This window comes from Amblyomma mixtum, chromosome 10, assembly GCF_055824585.1.
Source record: "Amblyomma mixtum isolate Tamu chromosome 10, ASM5582458v1, whole genome shotgun sequence".
Taxonomy (NCBI): Eukaryota; Metazoa; Arthropoda; class Arachnida; order Ixodida; family Ixodidae; genus Amblyomma; species Amblyomma mixtum.
Window position 1 is genome coordinate 9,694,737 of NC_143021.1, and position 24,706 is coordinate 9,719,442.

Below are 24,706 nucleotides of genomic sequence, written 5' to 3' on the forward strand. Positions count from 1 at the left end.
TGCTCACCCTGCCAAGTATGCTAGTTCCTTCCCCGATCATGCAAGGGAATGGGTGCTGACGCAGAGGTCACCCATATCCTTTGCGCTTCAGTGATTTTCCTTGTTAGTACAGTCCTTGCATCTTCAGGAGAGTTGAATACTTGGTTAGCTGGTACATACATATGAAAAAAACAGCCAAAAAGACGGGGACAAACGAGAGACGAGGCACACACAACGACTGGACTAGCAACTGTGCTTCACTGAAAAACCGCCAGTCTCCCAGGAAACCTAACAGAGCATGCGCAGCTCAGCGGCAACGCAAAACCAGCACAAAAGACCGTGACGCTTGCGAGATAGTCAAAGCAGCACTGTCAACGGGACAGGTAACCTATTTCTTTCTGCATCAGTCAATGTGATAGACACCGTGCTAATACAGTTTTCTCGGTAGAGGCAAGGGTAAGGTTGAGCACGAAATCCTCGAAGCATATCACATAAGTAATCAAGGAGATAACTGTATTAGCACGGTGTCTGTCACATTGATTGATGCAGAAGGAAATAGGTTACCTGTCCCGTTGAGACTGCAGCCTGACTATCTCGCAAGCATCGCGGTCTTTTGTGCTGGTTTTGCGTTGCCATTGAGCTGCGCATGCTCACTTAGGTTTCCTGGAAGACTGGCTCTTTTTCAATGAAGCACAGTTGATAGTCCAGTCGTTGTGTGTGCCTCGTCTCTCCTTTGTCCCCGTCTTTTTGGCTGGTTTTTTCATGAACCTTGCGTCTTGTGTAAGTTCTACACTTGTCGAAACACGAGTTTTTCCACTCTCCTTTGGTTGCAGAGCCCCAAAGCTGCCAGCCGGGTGGAAGCTGTGGTGCCTGAAGTTCAGCCCCTGAGTGAAATGCTGGATGGGGCCTCAGCCAGGCACGAGGAGGGCCCTGCCGACACTGTGCCGTAAGGAGGAAAATATTCTTTCTCAGCTCTGGATGCACCTGGGAGGAGGGGCACAGCTTCTCGTCTCCCCTAAACATTTGACCAACACTGTTCCCACTTCTAGTTATTGATCAATTCACTCTCACCCTACCGTAAGCTTGCCGTCCCGGTTAGCTCAACAGGTAGAGCGACTGTTCTGGTTAAGCGGCGGTTCCGGGTTCAAACCCCGGACCAGGACGAATTTCTCTTTAACTGTGATGTTTCTGAGAAAGGTGTTAGCTTTCCTCTGTAGCCGTATGGCTGCGCTTGGCTGGATGCCAATGAGTAATTATACTCCCTTATTAGCTCCTCTGCTCGGGTGGTCACCCACCTTGGGCAATGGCAGAATATCAGGGGATGATTAGAGGAACACCACTGAATGTGATGTGTTCAGGTAGCCAATAAGTTTTTATCATTTAAACGGGGAGCCGTACCAAATGCATTTTTTATCCATCCTAGCAGTGTACAGCTATGGCCTCTCAGGTTTTTGCAAAATGATCTTGCTTCATGTAATCTATGCACTGTGATGGTAATGTTGGGACCAGGAGCATGAGACAAGGTGCCTTTTTGTGGCACAACACAAGTGTTTATATCCGAGGCAGTGCAAAACAGTAGGATGAACCTCAAGCTATGTGTTGAAATATGGCAGGCATATCCGAATGCTAAAAGTCCAACATTCTGGTGGAAGTCAGTAAGGCCCAGGCCAGCTGGAGATGATGAATCTGTCCCAGGCTGCGGATGTCACGTATGATGACACCAGCAGGTGTTTTGGCATGGCTGGCTATGGAGAAGTGGGCGTAGTGGTCATACTAAAACATGATGTTGGGCTAGTCGGTTCATGGTTAGAGCGAAACAAAACTGCGCGAAGAAGACGGGACAAAAGAAAGGCACGAATACACACACACAAAGCGCTTTGTGTGTGTGTATTCGTGCCTTTCTTTTGTCCCGTCTTCTTCGTGCAGTTTTGTTTCGGTCATACTAACTTTGTGCGCCCAAACCAAGCCCAGCAGAAAACCGGTAGTCATCCTGTTCATCACTGGTATGCTCACTGTACTTCAGAGATGAAAACTAGAAGAAGCACACAGAACTGAAGGCACTGCTTCCATCAGCAGTCCCCACTGCGTTTTCCGATTACCCGCAGACAAGAAAGGGAGCAAAAAAGAAAGAACAGGCCTTGGCTTGCTCTGCTGGTGACACGGCTAGAGTAACTTCAGCTGAGGGTGACAACTCTAGAGCGAGCTCAAATGTGAGTGAATGTGGGCTTTCTGGCTACGATCATGAGCTTGCTCTTGACGAAGCACACAAGTTAGCAGCAGAAGTGCTGTGTTGGTAAACGATGCTTACCACTTGATCAAAAATCTCCACTCCAACTTCCTGGAAAGAGAAATGGTAGGTGAGGGGCAGGCCATTCAAGCCGGATTCTACTTGAAGAAACTTCTTGATGTTCAATCTCAACTCACGCTGAGCCGAGCAATCTTTAAAAACTGAAAGCGTACAGGCAGCAGACGTATTCTCTCCGTCAGTCATAGCTGCTCAGCAGTCCCTCCAGGCACGGCCGCTCAATGGAGAGCGCACTGGGTGCGGCCCGTCGCGTCGCCCGAAAGAGCCGTATTGCGCCTAGTTCTCGTCGCCACCGCTGCGGCGCCACCGCTCCGGGACGAGTCCGGGCGGAGAGCTGTGCGCAGCGGCCGAGGCAGTGCTTTCGTTTAGGCGTCTGCACGGTAGGCGCTTTATAATTTTAGCCTTTCTGAGCTGCGTTTCACACATTATGGTGAAACCACGTGCAAGTTTGCAATTGATAGCGTGATAGTGGCATGTCACGATCACTGCGCTTTTCCAAATCGCACGAGGACTTGCGTTTACACCGAGAATCTAGGAAGAAGTGCGCTTCGCCGAGCGGTCACCCATTCAGTTACGGGCGTTTCAACCACTGTAATAACTCATTACTTATTACAGTCTTGAACTCGGGACAAGGTTTCGGGCCACTTATTGAACGTGAACTTTCTGTAAACTTACGCTTGTGGTCGTAACGTTCTGTATTATAGTTCAGCCTGTTGCTCCATTTTCGCTGGAAATAGTTCGAAGTGGGTACCACCAAGTACGAGGGTCATCCCAAAATTAAGGTTTGCAGTTCTTTTATAAATCGAAAGATATGTTCATTTTAAGCAAATTACAAATCACTTAAAAGGGACACCATTCTTCTACTTTTGCACATAATCGCCGTTGCGGTCTATGCATTTTTACAGACGCTGGGGCAGTTTTTGTATGCCCATGTCACACCAGCTCGCCGCTATGCCTTTGAGGAATCGTTTGACCGCATCTTTCATTTCGTCATCATCAGTGAAGCGCCTTCCAGCGTGGTGTTCTTTTAGCTTTGGAAATAAGAGGTAGTCACTTGGTGCCAAGTCCGGACTGTAGGGTGAGTGGCTGATGACGTCCCGTACAAACTGTTCTAGGAGAGCGATGGTTTGACAGGCAACGTGGCGGCGAGCGTTGTTCCTCTTCTGCGATTTTGAATCGCCCGTCTGAGTTTCGAAAGGGTTTCACAATATCTGTCCGCGTTTACTGTGGAGCCAGGAGTCATGAAGTCTAACAACGATACCCATCTTCGATCCCAAAACGCAGATGCCTTTGCCGGCAGACTGCGCTTGCTTGAATTTTCGCGGCTTGGGCAAAGATGAGTGCCGCAATTCGCGTGATTTTTGTTTAGTCTCAGGCGTGAAGTGGAATGTCTAGGCTTCATCACCCGTAACAAATACAAAAATGTCTCCGTTTCATCTCCAGAACGCGGATGGAATTCGCGGGAGAGGTCAACGCATTGTTGTTGATGGTCGTCTGTGAGCATTCGCGCAACCCGTTTTGGGCACACCTTCCGATATTTCAACTTTGCGGTCAAACTCCTGTGAATAGTGCTTCTAGAAACGCCAGGAACCAATATGCAGGGTTCGTCGAGTGTGATCCTCCGATATTGCCGCATCATTTCTTCGACCTTGGCGACTGTCTCATCAGAAATTGACGGTCTACCGCTTCTTCGTCGTGAATTCCAGTGCTACCAGCTGCGAACTTCCTACACCACTTGCGGAAGTTTTTAACATCCATGCAAGACTCTCCGTACAGTTCAATCAACTGGCGATAATTTTCGATTGGTTGAACGCCATTTGCGTGAACTTCGCTCCTGGCGGTAGCGACAAACGGGAGCTCCATTTCAAATGGTTGTCGGGCCGAGACTGACAATCCCTTTCGCGCTGAGTCATGGCTTGTTTGGAAGACGGGGAACAATGAACACAGCAGTATAGCGAGCAGCCACGCATATAGTTTCCCTGCGGTCGCAGCCCTTTGGAGACCTTACTTTTGGGATTACCCTCATAAATATACTACTGACACAAACAGTTGCAAAACAAACAACACAAGACAGCCAGTTCAACCAGACTCCAGCAGGCTCGGCCAATGTTTTGCGTTTTATTTTGAAGCCACGTGATACACCGAAGGAATTCAAGCCTATTTTACAAGCGAAGAACTTTCCTCGAAAGCGGTTTATGAGCAAGTATGATTTTTTTCCTGCGTAAGATTGATGTTTTCTGCCCAATTGGCCAGCAGTGGTCGCATTAGTTTGGTTAGAAAGGCTTTGCAGATGTCCTCGGTGTGACTGCAGTCTTCTCTCTCGCAAATCAACTCCGGACATTGCTCAAAATAGGGAAGAAGGGCTGAAACCACCATGTTGCATAGCTTGCTGCTTCTGCGGGAACTCATGGTAACCGATCTTCGGATCTTAGCGTTTGTGGTGCACAGCGGCACGCAGCAGTTGCGTGGCATGGTGTCGCATGCGCTTAGGACGCTGTCGACACAGGCACCGATGACAAGCACGCAGAACTAGCTGAACCACGCGGTCATGCAGAGCAGTTAGAGCGAAAATACGTGCTAACTCAGCCAGCGCACTCCTTCCGCGTCGTCTGGCCGTCCGTGCCGGCGGCGGCTTGGGTGGGGATGGGTGGATAGGAGCGCCCCCTTTGAAACGGGGTGGTGGCAATTGCCACCATGCTCAGCTTTTCTTTACTATTTTTTTGTTTACTGTGTTGGCAATTCTCATTAAGATTCGCCATCATCTTTACCGTAGGTAAAGATGATGGCGACATCATCCTCTCCGTGACATCATCTTTACCTACGGTAAAGATGATGTCACGGAGAGGATGATGTCACGGAGAGCTTGTCACGGAGAGGTGGCGCCCCCGCGGAGAATAACGGCGGAAACTAGAACTTCTCCCAATACGCGCTCCCCCACCCATTGAGGCGCGACGCGGCGGGCCGCACCAAGTGCGCCTCCATTGAGCGGCCGTGCTCCAGGACAGCCCACAGTGCCATCCTCATGCGTGTGAGTTTGAAGACAGTTCTGCCACAGTTGTCTTTATCAAGATGATAGCGAAATGGTATGCCTTGCACAACATTTGCTCCATGAAGCCATCGAGATAGGGAGAGGAACTATTTTTTCTGTCACACAACGAACGAGTTTCAATGGGCTTATTGTGGTCAGATAGCAGATAGCTGGTCAACAATGTTAACCGCAGCTATGAGCCAATGTACGGGGAACAGAGAATGTATTTTCCATGATTTTATGTCACACATGGTCACAAGTTTTTGTGGCAACTAGAGAAGGCAACTGGGAGATGGGCCAGGATGTCCTGAACAATAGGCTTAGTGAGAGAGAGAGCTGGGCGAAACGTTTGTTCAAGCGCACTCCACACGATCCTCTACTTCTTTGTTGCCGATATGTCCCGAGCAGTCAGCAGCAACGATAGGTGGCACGCATGACACTACAGTCCTCCCTAATGACGCATCGTCCCGATGCACAAACAGGCATAACTAATACTGCAAAACGTAATTAGAACAAAAAGAGTTAGAAGACGTGCTCCTCTTGGTAACAGTAAGCTTCGAGGCGCACCACATGAACAGCGTCAGACTGAGAGGGCCGACGGGATGTTCGTGACACATTCGGAATCACCTTGTAATTTACATTGCCTATACAGCAAACCACCTTGTACTGTCCTAAGTAGCGTTTCAGGAGCTCTTCGCTGAGACCACGACGTGACGAACTGGAGTCCACACCCACACTCTATCGCCAGGTCGGAAATGAACTTAACAGTGCTGACGGTCTTGAATGCGTAGTCTTGCCAGCTGTTGAGCTTCTTCCACGCGCTGGGCAGTGAGTTGAGCATCATCATAAGCATAGGCCTCTGGGTCGTGGGGCAGCATAGTGTCAAGCGTTGTAATTACTTCTCTTCCGTGAACCAGGTGGAACGGTGAAAACTCGATGGTCTCTTGAAGGTGGATCTTACGCTGGGCAACGATGCTCAACTCATTGCCTTGTGCACAGAAGAAGCCCGACTTTATATCCATTCCGTTACTTTCAGTCTTAAGGAGGTATTCCTCAAAATACACTATATGCCTGTGTTACAGCATTCCGTGGAATACAAGATGTGTGTAAACGCATCAGAGGTTTTACGTTTCTCTCAAATGGCGCAGCTGACATTTTCAGTACATCAATTCATGCATCATTCACGCAATGGATGTGCGATCATTCCATGCATACTGTTCACGCAATACAGAAGAATCATTCTGGGCACAATGAGTGCACACAATTTAATGCATGCACAGTGTAACTTACGATCGTAGGTAACTGCAAGAAAAAATTACAGCCGATTTGTGTAGTTAATTAAATGCGGAGTAGGTTATGAAGTTTATTGCAGTGAACCACAGAGTGGCCCTTGAGGCGAAAGATGAAGACCGGGACCACTGCCTTCTTGAAGGCGTGGACTGTTTGTGGAAGTTTGCTCCAAAACACCCGGACTTGCATACTGGCAGTGTCTTTAATGGCATGGTGTCTTTCTTCAACAGCAAGAACCTGATGCTTGTACGAACTGATAAGGAGGGCAGGTTTGTTTTTTTTTCCTCACGAAATTAGCAGTCAGAAAGCGCAGGTAGCTGGGAACAACAATTTTGTACCTGTTAAGAAAATGGAAGTACGAATTAAGACGAGGTTCATAGAATTTGGCAACAGGTTAAACCTGAATGCACTTGCCACGGACATCACTCATAGCAGGGGTAACAGCTTAACCCCCTTTTTTCACAGCTAAGACACACGAACCAGAGATTCTGTTTAGGACCATTGTGAGTGAGCAGGGATCATGGCAGATAAACGTCAGCCAGTTCTTGTTAAAGAAACTTACAAGCCTTGTCTTGGACGATCCGTTTCTCACAAAAAAGTCAATCGATGTTGCACAGTTTATTAAGTCTAAAGAGGACGTTGGCTTTGGGTTTTCAACAGATATTCAAGACTGTTTTTATTCCGTGCCCAAAGATCAGATTTTACTGTCTGCTAAGGAATGCATTGAAAAAAACGGCGACGTGTAACTCCAGAACTTAGCAGGATTGTCTGTCAATAATTTTTTATCCTTATTGCAATTTTACTTGAATGCTACTTTTATTGTTTTTAACGACCAGCCTTTTTTGCAGCGAAATGGTATTTGCATAGGGTCATGTGTAGCCCCCATTCTTTGCGACATCTTTTTAACCAAAGTAGATAGGTGGCTGCATGCGAATTTCAAGGTGGGGAGTAAGGGGGGGGGGGGGGGGGGGGGGACAGTTTTAAAGGTTTTTAGGTGTGTAGATGATTTTTAGCACTTTTAACAAAGCAGGAGACCATTACCTACCTCTCTACAGTAGGTGAAGTTATAGATAGTTTTAACAAACACAGTCTTAGTTTGACTTTTACCCATGAACTGCCCCAAGTTTCGGTTTTACAGTTTGTAGACCTTAAGTTAACGTTGTGTGAAGGACACGTCTGCTGGGGCTATTACCCACGAGCAAAGAAGGAGTTGTTGCCGAATGACTTGGCGCACTCCAAGACTATCAAAAGAGGAATAGCATCGCTGTGCTTGGAATCTTCTCTGCAAAAATCGTGCCCACATGAGATGTTTCTGTGCTTTAATTATCAGATAAGCCGGCTTGTGGCTGCATGGTTTCCCTGGTCGGTTCTGAGAGCAGTCTCTGAGGCCATCCTTCCGAAGTTCAGATGTGGAACAGGACGAAAAACGGCTGATGCTCTTCACAAGGCCCCTAGGCCTGAGGTTGTGCCCCACCTCCACAAAATCTCACACAACCTCAAAAAAGTTGCTAGCAGGCATGGAGTACCTGTTTTATTCTCGGCTCCCAACAAGTTGGGAAAGTTCTGCCTGTGCATTTGCAGTGCAAAAAAGTGTGAGTGCCTGAAAAAGCATCAGAAGCTGTTCGTAAGGTGTTCCACTGGAGTAGTCTATTCCATTCCGTTGTCTTGTGCAAAGTTTTATGTCGGCCAAACTGGACGTTGTGTGAGTGGCTGTCTAGGGGAACACGCCCTAAAATTAGAAAAGAAAGATGATAAATAAAAGAATCTTATTGCACACCTAAGTAAATGTGAAGCATGTGTGGCCCGTTTTGAGGAGACAAAGGTTCTTAGAAAGAGTAAACACAGGACAGCATGGATTAGCCGAGAAGCCTACCACATAAAGACACTTGGCAGAGAGTGCATCAGCGAACCGTCTTTATCTCTGTTCTGGGCTGAGATTGACTTTCTTAATGCAGCTACCTGTTGATTCGGTGGGAAGATAAAGAAAAGTGTGATGCCCTTGCCTACCCGCGCATGTGTTCTTGAGTTCATGGCTCTTTCACAACCCTTGTTTTTTTTTTGTTGTTGTTATTGTAATCTTTTCCGTCCTGACCCTTTGGCCTATATAAGGTGCGGCCTTCCCCCAATAAAGCCAGTTGACAGTTAGCGCTTGTGTGTGTGTGTTTGGTCTCTCATGTCCGTGTCTTTGCGGTTAAACCCTTGTGCATCAGGTTACGTTCATAGCTGATGGCAGACCAGTTACGGCTTCAGCAGAGGTTTCTCCAACTAGTCGGGACAGAAGCTGCTCACAATTTCCTCCCCCTGTTGCAACTCGGTGCTTGATGTCCTGTGAACACTGCTCAAAATATGTCGGCATCAACTGACACCCATTGTTTGTCACATTGGTTTTTCAGTACTCTTTCCTCGCAGAAAGTTTGAGTAGTGCTTTTCCAACAGTGTGTGCAATTATTGTGGACACGAATACCACCTCAGGCCACATGCTTGGGCAATAGATAACAGTTACTGTGAATCTGCACTTGGGAGGTGCTCGCGCCATTAACCTAACAATATTGATTCCAAGCTTTTCTCAGGGCTTCCCTGTACTGGCTGCAAAGGGGCAGTTGCAGTTCTTACTGATTTATCTGATGCTTTGCAAACGGCACAATTCCCGATTGCAACTTTATTGTTCATTCTGGCTTACCAGTACTGTTTGCTCAGCTATTGTTTGGTCCTTGTAATGCCTGGGTGCGGCTTATGCGCCGTCATTACCAATCTGGAAGTGAGTGTTGCTGGGGGCACGGCCCGTTCAGCATGACAGAATGTGGGCATTCGCTGTGTGTCTGTGTGCTGTGGAAATATGGGGGTCAAGTCTTCTGCCCCCCCCCCCTGCACTCCCACTCCGCGGATGCAGCGTTTCCACTCGCTAACCGTGGCTTGGTTCGTGTTCGAGGGAACAAAGGGAGGGACGGTAAAGCGTGAACACTGATATGCTGTTTATTACATTTGCAATTAATACACAGAGCAGGCCGGCTAGCTACACAACATCAATGAGGCATTCCTTGGAAATAGAAGGCTACGTAAGAAGAGTTTCCGACTTACCGGCTGGGCATGCAGGGGCGCGACTTTGGGGGTATCGGCGGCGAACGTTTGTATGCGCCGACAATGGTGGACAAGCCAAGAGGTACATGGGTTTCTGAGCATCCTTTGAAAGGCTAGAAGAGTTGAGAAACCCTTACACGGTTGTGAACTACCATGTCCTGGTGGCACGGTTGTTTCACATGTCTGCTGCAGTGCAGACATTTAAGGCACATGGTGTGGACCTCCGCTGCAGCTTTGTGTTGCGTGGAGATTGTGTGGCTGGGGGAACAAGCCCTGATGGGAAGGCCTGATTGCGTGCAGGCGTCCTGGTGGTGGCCGCCTTCCGCCTCTCTCCTCAGCACCTCGAGTGGCCCCCAGCAGCCTGGAGGCACCACCGGGTGAGCAGCAGCACATCAGCACCCTTCGTTCTGCCTTGTGACAGCTTTTCAAGGCTCCCGTTCAGCAGGAAAAGAGGTGGCCCACCTTGGTCAGGTGACCTTGTGGAGTCATCACAACCTGCCCTCCTCTGTGGCAGTTAAATTAATCACAGGCTGTGAGAGGTTGCTCAGGGGTAGAACAAGCTGGTTTGCACAAAGCCTCACCGGTGGCGGTGTTTGAAACAGCCAGGGCAGTGGCGCATTGCTTGTCGCTGCACCACTGATAGGAGTATGGGGGCTCTGCACTTATCTATGAGAATGACCAATTCCACATATATGGCCATGCAGGCTGAACCTAGGTGACAGAGAAGGAGTAATTGCGCGAGAGGGATCTCTAACGCTATTGCATTGGTCTCTTAAAGGTAGGTTGAGTGCTAGTATCCGATGGTGAAAGAGCAGTGTCCGTGTCTGTGCTATCGGGTCGTACTCTTAGGGCAGAGCTTAAGTGTCTCCTCCAATTTGCTTTTCTTTTTTTGCCATATTTGTTTTTGCCTTGGAGGGGGGGGAGCAGCTTTTGTGATGTTGCTTAGCACTTTCTGAACAGAGCTGTAATCAGTGGGAAAGTGAGGAGGATCAGAAACAGGACAAGGCTTTTTGTAGCATGAGCTACACTGGGCGAGGTTGAGCAGTTTTGCTTGGCTCCTGGAGAGCCGTGCGCAAGTCACTGCCTCGCTGCGCGCGCTCGCCTTGCTTTCCTTAAAATGATCGGAGTGTAAAACACTGACAAAGCCAATGAACACAATGAACGCCGATGGCCTATGGCTTCAGCCCCACGTTGTCAATGCCAAAGCATGCAGCGCTCACCTGTCACTACCCCCACTTAGCTTAAAGCATGGTTGAGGTGTCCGCTGTTCCAAGAGGGCAGTTATGCACCTTTCTTCTGGTTCAGGTGTCCACCGAGATGTGGACACCTCGCCCACACCTAGCAAAGCTAAGCCACTGCCAATTTTTTTCGTAAGCAATTGCTCAAAGAGGCCAGCACTTGCTCACGTCAAGAACAGAGCAGGCAACTTGCAATGTCACCTGAAAGGCTACTTTTTTTTTTTTTCCCCTTCGAAAGGTAAGTTGAAAGTAGGAATGTGTTAGCTACTTTTCATATTTCTTGCACCTTGACCTGAACGGTGTGAAAGGGAGTGTCAATTGCAGTTGCATTTCATACAGTAAGTGTGTAGGTACTGTTTAACAATTATTTGGCTATGCTCTAGGGCCCTCATTTGTGTGTGAAAAACTGAAATAGACAAAGGGGAAATAGACAAAGGGAATGGTGGCAGTGTCGTTTCTTGTGAGACATGAATTGCAAGTTATGTTTGGTGGCTTGTGAATGTCAGATGAATCAACAGCCTGGGCCAGTAGTGAAGCCATTGTCAGTAGGTCAGATCAAACACACGTCTTCTGTAGTGACATCATGAACGATGTCACTAGAATATTGTTGAGACCACGGAAAAAACAAACAACCACGCTGAAGGCGCTCTTTTCAGGACAAAATTTACCTCTGCCAAGAGCGGCTGATCAAGGTCACTACTTGCAGGGAGTGTGCTACAAAGGATATGGCCTCAAGTATCAACTATCTGTCCGTTTGTACAGCCGCCATTGCCGTGTGCACGAGTGTGTAATTTCTTTGCTGCAAGTAATCTGTCAGGTTCATGAGTCAATCGAGTGTCAGATAGCAAGAATTTTCAAAGTAAAGTAACCTTGTGAAGGACGGATGTCTGACGTCGCAGGGAGGATTTCAGTTTGCTTACTGCAATGATGCTTACTGCAAACGATCTGATGTAAAGACAACACTAAACTTCGATAAGGCTGATGATGCCAGCATATTAACCTACCTCGCACATGAGTTTGAAGCATTCAGTGAAATGGTCTCCGATCCCTCAATCAATATTAACAGGGTTTGGCTTCATTTTAAGACTATGGTTTCACACTGCATAACTAATCATGTTCCACTAAAAACCAAGCGTTCACAAAGAAACAGTCCATGGGTAACAAGGGATGTCATCCACGCAAAACGTCATGTGAAAAGGTTGCGTATTTCTATCAAAAATCATGGTTCATGTCCTTCTAAAACTACAAAACTAGCGTGCGCAATCGCAAAGTTCAGAGAGATAGGCAAACAGGCCAAGAAACACTATTTTAATGTAACGCTGCCTAACTTTTTGACAAACAACCCGCATAGATTTTGGAACCATTTCCGCCCAACTAAAAACCCGTTATCCGACTTGTCTCCTGAGGATAGTGCTAACAATGCTAATGCATACAACACGTTTTTTCACTCAAGTTTCACAAAAGATGACGGTAATCTCCCGGACTTTTACGGCAATCAAACATCACGCATTGACCCTTTAATCATATCAGATGCGGGCATTTTTAATCTATTACTCACGCTTGACCCTAAAAAATCACCCGGACCAGACAATATCCCAAACGATTTCTTGAAACGATATGCAGAATGGTGCAGCAGATACTTGGGTCTGATATTTCGTAAATCTCTCTCGTCATCAACTTTACCCGACGACTGGAAGAAGGCAAAGATTATACCAATACACAAAACAGGAGACACCACATTACCATCGAATTATAGACCAATATCTCTCACCAGCACGGCTTGCAAGATGCTCGAGCATATCATCCTTAAACACCTAACAAACTTCCTTGACACTCACAATCTGTTATCATCAAACCAACATGGATTCCGTCATGGGCTATCAACCGTCACACAGCTTACAGAGGTTGTGCATGACCTTGCATTCGCCATCAATAACTGTAGCCAGACTGACATTATATTACTGGACTTTTCTAAAGCATTCGATCGCGTCTGCCACAACAAATTAATAGCAAAGTTACGGGGTGCCATCGGGGATGGGGAAATTTTAGATTGGATTTCAGATTACTTATCAAACCGGACACAATTCGTACTGTTTCAGAACATGGAATCTGCGACAGTACCCGTCATATCAGGTGTACCTGAAGGATCCGTGTTGGGGCCACTGTTATTTTTAGTTTTCATCAACGACATAACCAACAATATCGATTCTAACATCAAACTCTTCACCGATGACTGCATTATCTATAAAACAATTAACAGCTACGAAGACCACATTTCACTCAGCGATTCATTGAACAAAATAACCGAATGGTGCAAAACATGGCAAATGACGGTAAACACGACTAAATCTGTTTGCATGACGGTAACAAGAAAAAGGCAACCTTATGATTTTCCGTACTTTGTTAATGGCAGAATACTGACGAAAGTTCACCAGCATAAGTACTTAGGCATCACACTAACTTCTGACCTCAGATGGGACGCGCACATTGCTAGCATAACCTCGAAAGCATTACGCAAGCTATTTTTTCTTCGAAGATGTCTGCGCCTTGCACCCACATCGACAAAGCTTCTCGCATATACTACTTTCGTTCGACCAGTTTTAGAATACGCTAACACAGTTTGGTTCCCCCATTCAGTGACTAATGTAACAAAACTAGAAAAAGTACAGCGTAAAGCATTGCGGTTTATACACAACAAATATAAGCGCACAGATTCACCAACTAACCTCGCGGCTATTTCGGATTTAGCGACGCTATCATCAAGAGCGCAACAAGCACGGATAAAATTTTTATTTCACCTGATGCACAACTACTACAAGATAGACGTATCAAAATACCTATCTTTCTCGCAATCACGCCCGTCGAGGCATAAACACGCACGCGCGATAACAGAATACTCATGCCATAACGACACATTCATGTATTCGTACTTTCCCCTCGTGATCAGAGAATGGAATCGCCTTGATCCCTCAATCATAACTGCAACCACATTATCTCAGTTCACGTCACGGATAGAATCCTTATCAATTAACGAATAAAGCAGTTCACTGGCATACTCAACCGCCTCTCATCACTTCATTAGATTGTTAATTAATCGTGAAGAAAGTCTCTCTTATTTTTTCCGCTGCTGTGTTCCCATGTGCTCTAATTGAACTCCTTATGGCAATGCTCCACCCGACTCCTAGACATGTATTTTTCCTTGCTAATGTTTACCTTTTTTTTTATTTTGCTTGTTCCTTTTTGTTCACCTGTGTTTGATTTGTATTCATTTTTTTTTTTTGAATTCCAGAGTGCACTGCTCAAATTTTTATCATGTTTGTCATTTTTGTTCGCCCACCTGCTATGGTCCCTGATGGGACTGGCAGTATTGTAAATAAATAAATAAATAAATAAATATATAGAGTTAATATGTAGGTTAATGTGGTGTGTGCTAAAAATAAAGGAATAAAACAAATCCATGACGGCGGCTTTTGCTCAGAAGGCACAGGGCGCTTGGGCTTTAGTACACTCCCATTCGGCAGCACCACTATGCGGCAGCCGCTGCCAGTCATTGCTTCCGGTGCTACCTCTGTGTTCTCGGTCGGCACACTGGCGGGTATGTTCTGGGCACTGTATCATCGCCTTTGTGCTGGCTGTTGAAAACCTGTGCTTGCAGGGGATGGCCAGCAGTGGGCAGTGACATTTTGGTCGAGTCTTCGTGTTTAGTTCAGGCAGTGTAAAAATTTCCAGCCAGTGCTTACCAGCGAACGTTGCCAGAAATAGCTGGCCTTCTGAGGTGCGTGAGAGAGAAGGAAGGAACCCGAAAATTTCCGAGTGCTGCAGATGTGGATTCCCCTTGACTGCACCTGTGGTTGGCAGCAGTTTAGCCGGCCTTTTCCTCTGCTTCTCACAGAGGCTACAGTGGAACCCCAACTATGCCTGCCCCATGTGCAACAGCCCACATTTCACGACAAATTGGTGCATGCCCAGCAAAGGCCCCATAGAGGTAATGCATTAAAAGTCTCGATTATGCAATGAAGAATTACACACGCCCTGCTTTACATGATGACCGCCCGTCTGGAATGAAAGAGGCTGGTCGAACACCGTGTTGGCAGACTGCATGTTCACCCTCAGGCATTCTGAATCGGAATTAGGGTGGAGACAAATGCACAGCAATGCGATGCAGTGCGCGACTGCTCGCCGTGATGGTTCTGCCGATGAGCTTGGCCCACTTTTTTGCTCGTTACACTGACAAAGGCATGACAGTTGTAGATTGTACATTCATTTCAACGTGAAGTTATTGTTTTCGTTATAACAGGTACCAAGGTGTTGATGTTGTATGGTAAGTTGTGTCAAGTTCCAAAGCATTTTTCACTGTGGCCTCAGTGGGGAGTGCATTAAGCCCAGCAAATCCGAACAGGTGACATGTAATCTATCTGCTGCCACCTGTCATACTCGAGGGTGGTACATCACTGCTGACGTGGTTGTGCTCTAGTCCTGTTTCTGTGCTACAGGCAAACATTGTGACAATTTTTTTCCTTTCTGATGTGGTCCTTATAGTACGATACAAGTTTAGAAGGCAGCAGCAGATGCCCTTCAGAGGAGGCCCTCCGGTCAGTGATGTTAACCGATTGTTTATGGTGTCACGGTTAATAACCCACTTCATGGTGGGCTTGCTTTGCACCCACCTGCAATTTCACGCTAGGGGATTGACTCAGATGCGATGGGAACTGGTCGATTCCATTGGGCCTTCTTTGAGGTGCTTTGCTGCTGCCTTCTTGACTGTAGTACAGGCGCTGCTGGGTGAATGGGGGTACTGACGGTGGTTCTAGGCGGAGTCTGAACAGAGCGACACCTCGTTGGCATGCTTGTACTGTGCAGCATGGAACGTCTTCGAATATTTGAAGCAGCGGTCTTTCTGGCATGTCGTCCAAAGCCCCACTTAAATCAAGCCTGGCATTTGCATTAACACACAGTGCCAAAAATGCACATGCGCCTCGTCAACACCGAAATGCCTCTCGTCAATGTGGTCTCAGTATGAACTCTCGCGGGATAAAATAAGGGAAGTTTTGTAATGCACGAGGGAAGAAAAAAATGAGTGCATTCTGGCAGCCACAGTAGCAAGTGCATTTATTCTGTGAATGCATCCCTTATGTGAGTAGGTTATACAATGGTTTTGTGCAGCCCCTAAAGTTCTTATGATCAGGGTTTTCCTGTATCTGCATGATGTTATCATCATCACCATCAGCCTGACTGTGCCCACTGCAGGGCAAAGGCCTCTCTCATGTCTCTCCAATTAACCCTGTCCTTCGCCAACTGGGGCCACCGTATCCCCACAGACTTCGTAATCTCATGTTGTTGTATGTTGTAATGTTGTATGTTTTGTTAAAAAGTGAAATACCCTCAATGCCTTCTCCCAGTGTTTGAGCTCTTCCATAATGCTACCTGCGTTCATGTTCTGCCCGAGTATATGAGCAGGGGTGGAAATGCTGTGATGGTGGCGCCAAGCTGCGCCATTGCTGCATGGTGGGTGCTACAGAGCCAAGGGCCATGAGGTGAATGCGAGGGGGCGGAGGCTGCAGCCTAATGGGCATGGACATGACTGTGGTTTCTTCTCTTGATGCATCCTGTCTCTGTTATACCCCAACAGGGATCCCTCTGGGTGCCTGGCGGCTAAAGCCCCTTGATATTGAAAGTAGCGACACCCCCCTCCAGTCCTGTGTTTTCCCCCTCAATTGTCCTTGCTTTGAAGGCCGTCACACGCTCGCCGATGTGTTTGCTGTCACATGTGAGCGTGCCTAAGCTTGCGCTTTTTTTCACGCTCTATTATTAATGCGAAACGATTTCTAGGCTATGTTGGCGGGGTTGTGTCACCAAAACTGTCTGCAAAATGTGTCCACAAATTGTGTCCGCAGTAGTTGTGGCGTTCTCAGAAGAGGTAGCATCAAACGAGTGGTTGTAATCGAAAGAGGATGATGTGAGGATGCTGCGCAAAAAAAATTATGTCGATAGGATGATCAGCTAATTAATTAGTTAATGGGAGAGGTCCTTGCCCTGCAGTGGGCGTAGTCAGGCTGGTGGTGATGGGGATGACATCCTAATGACATTTGAGACATACAAGCCCAATGAGGCTTTGGCAGGCCTGAATCTGTAAATTGTCTTTGCAGTGCAGAATAAACTGATTGATTGATTGATTATGACCTTCTAATCACCAGTTATTGAATGTTTTAATCACTTTTGCATTCCTCCACTGCATGCCTGACGTAGCCACCTTGTCATGCAATCCAGAGTTTTTCAGCACAGTGTCGATGAACTGCGCCCGGTTTTCCATTGAACGAGCCCGTTAACGCTGTAGCGTTAATACCTTGGCATGCATTTCTACCTTGGCCGTGTGTTTACCCTTGTTTCTATTTTTTCTTCTTCTTCTCTCCAAGCCTTGCCTCAGCCTGAGAAAGACCCTCACTCTCTGCAGAGGTGAGTTGTCCTGGGTGCACTGTGGGTGGGGTCAGCATGATGGAATGATGCCCACTCCATTCGATGGGCACACACTGCACATCCAGCAGTTATAGAATGCACTGCTGCAAACAGTACAGCCAAGTTACCTGAGTTACACTATTTCTTAAATTATTTCTTCAACAAGTGTCAAATGCACTGTGCATTGTAATATATCAAACTGTAGCTTATTGGTTATACTTCTGAACGAAAAAAAAGCTCGGTTGTTATTGTCGTTACAGCGCAAAAGATGTGAACAAGACAAGCTGACAGACATGGCACTTGTCCTCGTTTTCTGCTCTGAAATGATAATGACACACCATCATGCCAAAGCTTCCACCTTGCTTTTTTATTATTATTATTTCCAAATACTGTTAGCCCTTGCGGGCTGTTACAGGGTGGGAATGGTATAATCAATCAGTACAACACAGTTCCAGCTCTTTTACACAAGTTTCAAGTGAGCAAGTTTTGTTGAATACGTGTCGGTCAAGGTTATTCCGTTCTATAATTGTTTTAGGCACAAACGAAAACTTATAGCCATCAACTCTCGGCATGTATGACATAACTGCAAAGGGATGGTTAGTACGCGATGACACTCTTCCGGGTGGTCACAAGTACAAGCTGGAATCCAGGTTGAACATATTGTGATAAAGCTGATAAAAAAACTTTAGCCTAGCAATGCCTAGCAATTTTTCTGCGAATAGCTTTAATTGTGCATGCAAAAGTTTTTGAAAATTTATTGGCTAGATATGCTGGTAACGTAAAAGATTAATACAAGCAAAACAAAAATAAGCCGCTGCACTGAAACTGAAATTGATTTTAAAAAGGACAATATAGAAAACGTAGCACATGTTCTTAGCTACCATTCTTGCAATTTTCCAGCTGCGTGCATGATATACCGCACTTTCCGTGGCCTTTCAAGTTGTGCAGTGTGACTGCTGTGCCAGTGGAGAAAGCAGTCGCATGAGGACATGAAGTGGGTGTAGATGTGGGACGGGCTGCACATAACACTTGTTCTGTTCCCTGGCCTTATTTTTTTATAGCAGAGCTTCCAGTTGCTACCTTTCCATTGTTTTTTGTTTGTTTTTTTGTTTGGTAGCGAATGTGTTAAGGGTGAAAAGGAGGCATTGCCTTCCTTGACATCATCAGCATCAAAAATCTGCTGGCGCATTTGGTAAAATATCTTGGCAGCATGTTGCAAAGACCCTAAAGCACCAGATAAAACCACTTTCATCATTTACAAATCAAGCACACTGCATAAAATACAATGTGGACAGTAAAACGAAACGCGCGAGCGCGCACCGCTGTCAGAGGCCCCTGAGATGAAGTATCGCACAAGGAACTGAAATCCGACCATTCGACATGGTTGCATAACTCGCCACTACTGCTGTGAAAAAAACAAAAAAAAAACAGCATAAGAACCGACAAAAGTGCACAGTGCAGCCTTTCGCCTTTGAGGAGTGCACGGCGCAACAGATGCCATGATCGGTGACCAGCAAGCTATGTCCGGTCAAAGTTGCATTTTTCATGTTGCCTCCTCGTGGTAGGAAATGAAAAAAAACAAAAATGAAACCAAAGAAATGGTGCAGAAGCAAACTATATGCCCAGGAGTGCTGAGTTTGATTTTTGGGGACAGATTCAGAACATCAGTCAGTATTACCGGTGGCCTATGGCGTGGTGAGGAAAGGGTGAAAGGGACAGAGAATTGAAGTTGGCCTGCATTGACAGAGTTCTATCTTCTAATCACAAAGCAGCCACCCGCATTGAAAACGGGGCTTTTTTGAGGTGCAGGAAGCCAAAAAATGACGTGCAGGTGTCGCCATCACCGACAAATTTCTCAAGCAAAATGCCTGCCTCAACATTGGTCATTTGGGTGCAGATTCTACAGCCTACGCACCACTCGCCTCAGAACAGTGGCAGCCGGTCCTATTTGATAAGAATGTCAGGAGTTTAAATTGACTGGCAAGAAGTTTTAAAATGCTGCTTTCTCGGCAATAAATGCCATTTTTTGTTGCCGAGCCAAGGAATTGATGTTTACTCAGAACAGTGATTGCACAGAGTTGCACTTGGTGTCTCTTTAAGGGCACCCTTCTGCAGTGTTGGCGCCATCATGCGTACAAAGGACTGACTGGTCAGCATGCCAAAAAAGAAAGACAAATGATAATTAGGGGTGTGCAAATATTTAAAACTTGGAGTAGTTTCTGGGCTTGGTGCCATCCCTGGGGAGGTTTGCTGAACCGAATATACACGCAGCAACAGTTCCAGAAACATTATTCGCTTGAGACGAATACTTCGAGATTTCAAGTACCAAGCATGCGGATTGAATCGAATATCGAATACTTTACTATTCGACCAAATATTTGAAATTATCTAATATTCGCACATGTCTAATGAAAACCAAATTTGTTTGCAGTATCTTTGTTTCGTTTCATAGCTGTGTTTTGAGGGAAATCGTTCATCTTCTGTTTTGAACTACTGCCTGGACGGATATACTTGAATTATTCGATTCGATTCAGACGCAAATTTTATTATTCTTCTTGCTTCGCAGCCAAAAATTTGATATTATCACACCTCTAATAACAACGATCTGTTAAGTCTATTATATTCATCACTTCAAAAAGCTATTGCTGAATCTTGCGTTGTACAGTGCAAAGTTTACGCAGAGTTGTTTGTAGAAATGTGGAGGTTCCTGCGTAATTGGGCAAAGACTGAATGCTTCAAGAATGACGTCACATCCAACAAGGTGGACTGCAGGGGTGACAACAGCAGGGTTGAGTGAAGCTGTTGCACCACAGGGCAGGAAAAGAGGGCAACAGCCGCATCTTGCCAAAGACAACAGCTTGCTCTCGACTGCTGGTGAAGGTTGTCACTGTTTGAGCTTTTTCAGCTTGCAACTACTGTTGAAAGTTGCAGGCGATCCGCAGCATCTTCCCCTGTCACTGCCTCACCGCTTCACGATGTTTGCGCAGCACGGCCTCTTCGCGGAAGACCGAGGGCAGTGGCTCGGAGGATAGCGTTGAGGAGGAGCTCTCCCACCTGGATGACAGCAGTTTCTCCACAACGGTGAGAGGGAAACCCTGTGCTCGGACGGGTGCTCATCGTAACCCATTTGCCTTGAAATGCTTGCACTGTCAGGTGTGCAAAGTGCTCGGTAATGGCTGGAGGTAGATACATACACTGCAATGCCTTGGCAAAGAAGCATGTCAGTGTTTAACACAGATATCTTTTCTTTATTCAACACGTTATTGAGGCATTGGTTGGTGTGTGCTAAATTTATGAAATCAAAGCTTTCATTTCCTTTGCTATAGCACGTCAATAGCATTACATTGTGGCCATTCACAAGTTGCTGACGAAACACCTGATACGGCAGCAGGCGTCTGCTTCAAAGACGATAGTTAACGCTCTGGGCCAGGCTGGAAAATGTGGTTGGCTTAGCTCTGTTCACTAGTAGCTGCCAGCAGCCTTTTAACATCTGATATGCTTGCCCATGGGTAACATCGTAATCTATGTGGCCTCAAATTTAGCATCAATGAGTGTGCTATTTTTTAGAACATGAGATTTATTTGAAGCGTCAGAGCAGGTGTGGTCAAAAATTGCAAGCCTGAAGTTAGCTCACTTGGTTCATTCCTCGTCAGCCGTGAGCCTCAGAGAAGCGGAATGCAAAAAAAAAACAAAGGGGGGTCTGCATCATGCACTTTTTTAGCACTTGTTTGTGGAAAAAAGGATGTGTCAGTGTGCTTGTTTGGTAGAAAAAATTTCTAGTTCAAGGGAAAGGGGTGATAGGGGCACCCCCTCTTAATGGGCAACTGTCCAGGGATCTGGACATTTTTGAAAAACAAGTCCACTGCATAGGTGAGGCATCGAAGATAACCTCTGCAAAATACTAGAGCCATGTGCGCCCCGAAAAGCTGTAAAAACTGAAGTCAAAGCCCGCTTCAGAAGCAAACGTCCTCATCCTCTGCAGCCTTGGGGTTGCCGTCATACTGAACACTTTTGCTAAAGGCATTCTATTGGCGCGTCGTTCTGACTGACAGGTGAAGGGTGGGCGCAGCCGGTTTGTCGCGTCGTCTGCTCATTGTGCACAAGCTTTCCGCAGTGCCTTCCATTTTTGCACATGCTTACAAGCCCGCATGGAGGAAAAAAAACTGAGGAAGGAGCGTGTGGCGACAGCCTTGAAGCCTAGTCATAAAAAGTAAAAATATAGTAAAATGGAGACAGTCGGTTGACTTCTCAAAGGCCTGCCATGAAAAAAAATGTCGCCAAGGACAAGCTGTCTGAGACAACACAGAAGGCACGGAGTGGGGAAAAACATGTACGAGCACAGCGGAGCAAGGCAGCAAAGGCACGTGCACCAAGCAATGCACAATGACTAAGGAGAAACGGGGGACAAACACAGGCCGGTGAGAGACAGGGGCCACGCAGTTTTGTTGCACACCCAAGCAGGTAGGGCAGGGAAGTGAGTGGAGAAGGTGAAAAAGAAAAAGCCTCAAACAAACAAACAAAAACAACTGGGGGGAGGAAGGACAAAAAAAATGCAAGGCCCCCCCCCCCCCCCCCTCAACTAGACCAGGTAGCAAAAAGCAAGAAAAGAATTATTTTCAAGGCAGGGCCATGACGTAGACATGTGACGTACTCCACCAGGCACCACGCCTCCCGCTAACATCGGGGGAGGAAGGGCGATTTTCCCTTGCGGAGCCTACTCAACAAGGCGCGAGAGAGAAAAATCTCGAGGAGGGAACGGAAGGAGAGGAGCATGGCGAGGTAGCTTGATTGCGATGGCTGTAACTGCGCTATTAATGAGTGTTTTCAAAAAATATTTGCGGCCGCGCCTTCCGGGGACGATGCCGTGCTAATATTTTCTACCTGGTGGAAAATATTTTCGACCAGGAGGTTGGCAGTGGCCCTTCCAATCCGCCCCTCAAGGGCTGGTCAGTGCCGGTGCACCTTCTTTGTCATGTTGAATGCGGTCTTTTGAGGACTGCCAAAGATGCGCAAGGACTGCTGCACCAAACTAGTCTCCAAGTTTCCTGCATGGCTTGATTGAGCGCGCTGGCTTCCTTCGCAGGCGGACGACCGCACAGTGGACCAGACAGTCTCCCGGTCGAGCGACGTTGAGGGCTGCGACTATGCTGAGCCAGCCAATGAAGGGCGCTAGTTGGCACTGGCGTGTGCCAGTTCGGCGCTGGTGCTCAGGCATCGTGGAGTGCGGCCCAGTTCGAGCAAGAAGGGAAACTGCAGAAAGAGTTGCAAAACACAAACATGGCTTCAGTGTCACCAGTTGACACCTACTACAGGTGTTTAGTAGCATATGCACAAGCATCAGCTATTGTCGCTAGCGCCAGTTAGGGCAGCTGCTCGTCATGGCTGAGACTTCCGATTTTGGAATTTCACGCATTGTGCTCATGCAAGAAATGGGATTGCATGCCTGATGTGTTCATGGAAATGAAGCTTGAAAAAAAAATACCCATGCACACATTTCTTAATGTCCTTGAATGAAGAAAATATAGGATGCTTCGAATTGGAATGCCTCTTCGAATTGCGAAAGGACACAATGAAACATTAATCATTTCATTGAGATTTGGGCTTGGCTGCACTTGTCAACTTTTTATTTTTTGCCTGACCAGGTCAACTTCCATTGAATCCATTCACATCTACTCTAGGTCGGATCAGGCATAAAATAGTCAAGTTGTGCGGTGGTATGATGCTCCGAAGGCAGCTACACTGTGCGACAACTACGGTATAAACAGGTGTGAAGCCCGCACTTCTTTTTTCCAGACTTGAGGGTTAATTTTGGGGAGCGGTTCATGTACACGATGTGCGAAAAATATATATATTTTTTTTGAAGTAAAAATAGCACACCAATCAGGAAATGAGCGGAATTTATTCAACACTCAATCGTCATTTGCAGTCTTCAGACTCTAAACTGGTGTATGCTCACCCCACAGGAAGTCATCTTCAGTGTAGTTATGATTCTCCGTATGTTCGCTCTATCTGTCGGCACGTGGAAGAGGTTTTCCAGACGAACATCGGGATTGCAGGTTAAAAATTTACTCGTTCACATCTCATAGTCAAAATTTCCGAAGCCCTTCACTACAGTGTTCTTCATAGCCTGAGTTGCTTTGGACCGTTTAGCCCCTATAAACCAAACCTAAACCAAACCATCCCAATCAGAAGTCTTATCTTCCTGTCCCCTAAAACACATGATTAAATAGTGTTACAAAACAAAGAACACCAGTTTGGTCCAAGGTTCAGCCCTGGGGCGACACCCCTCGCCCATGGGCAGTGTTCCTTTTTTCCCTCGGAGATGGCCACGAATCACCATTGCACACACGCTGTCGCCGCTTTGATGACACCATCACACAGCTGGGCCCCAGTTGCGCGTTCTCAAATTCTTGGAAGAATTCTTGTTGTTGCTGCGCCCTGCCGTGGTGGGTCAGTGGTTACGGCACTGGGGTGCTGGCCCGAAGGACACGGGTTCGATCCCAGCCGCGGCGGCCGAATTTCGATGGAGGAGAAATTCTAGAGGCCCGTGTACTGTGCGATGTCAGTGCACGTTAAAGAACCCTAGGTGGTCGAAATTTCCGGAGCCCTTCACTACGGCACCCCTCATAGCCTGAGTTGCTTTGAGACATTAAACCGCAATAAACCAAACCAATAAACCAATCTTGTTGTCACTGTACTCATCAGCTCACCAAGGTTGGGTGCGCACCTTTGTGTATCGCACCCGCGAAGGACATCAGTACTGTTCACTTCGCTGAGCTCGCTGCCTGGCGCCATCCGGGAGTAGCCAATGGCCCTCAAGCACGAAGCTCCGATCCGCACCCCCATCCGGCACGTGGTGGTGGTGGTGGTAGTGGTTTATTTAAAAATAAAAGAGTGAAGCAAAAGAGTGTTGCCGGCCGCGGCAATTGCTATCTAATATCTTAAGCACCCGAGCTGCAGCCGGCGGAAATGAAAGGGAAAGGGAGAGGATAGTGAGGAGAAGTATAGAGGGGAGCGACAGCAAGAAAGGACAGGGGAGAGCTTTGTACACTATTTGCAAAATACAAAAGTAATCAAGTTTGCGCCGCTCGCGCGCTAATGTCCAAGCATTGTCCGAAAATAAGTGCGCGCGAGCGGCCACTGCGCACAATCACAAAAGAAGTGAACTCTATGTACATAGCCGCGCGCACGTAGCGTCCTGTCTCGGACTAATCACGCGCGCGACACACTGCACTAGCGGCCGGGGTGGGGCGCCTGGCCGCTTAGCACGTGGTGGAGTTACTGAACTGCGCGACACCAGCACTAATCCCTTTAGCCTGTGGCGACAACCCGCCA

The 24,706-nt window shown here is 47.0% G+C and overlaps 1 protein-coding gene across 3 annotated transcripts in view; it reads left to right on the forward strand.

The window, feature by feature from the left end:
* Nucleotides 1–22,864, forward strand: part of LOC149325106 (centrosomal protein 20-like) — a 50,153-nt gene extending 27,289 nt beyond the window's left edge. For 2 of the 3 annotated variants that reach the window (XM_089563657.1, XM_089563659.1), the window contains 6 exons: nt 813–925; nt 9,981–10,057; nt 14,811–14,903; nt 17,332–17,371; nt 20,359–20,452; nt 22,455–22,864. In XM_089563657.1, the coding sequence (XP_089419783.1) occupies nt 813–925; nt 9,981–10,057; nt 14,811–14,903; nt 17,332–17,371; nt 20,359–20,452; nt 22,455–22,544 (507 nt within the window). In that variant the 3' untranslated portion in view covers nt 22,545–22,864. The remainder of the gene's footprint in view (nt 1–812; nt 926–9,980; nt 10,058–14,810; nt 14,904–17,331; nt 17,372–20,358; nt 20,453–22,454) is intronic. The other variant, XM_089563658.1, reaches the window with a different exon arrangement.
* Nucleotides 22,865–24,706: the final 1,842 nt, after the last annotated feature.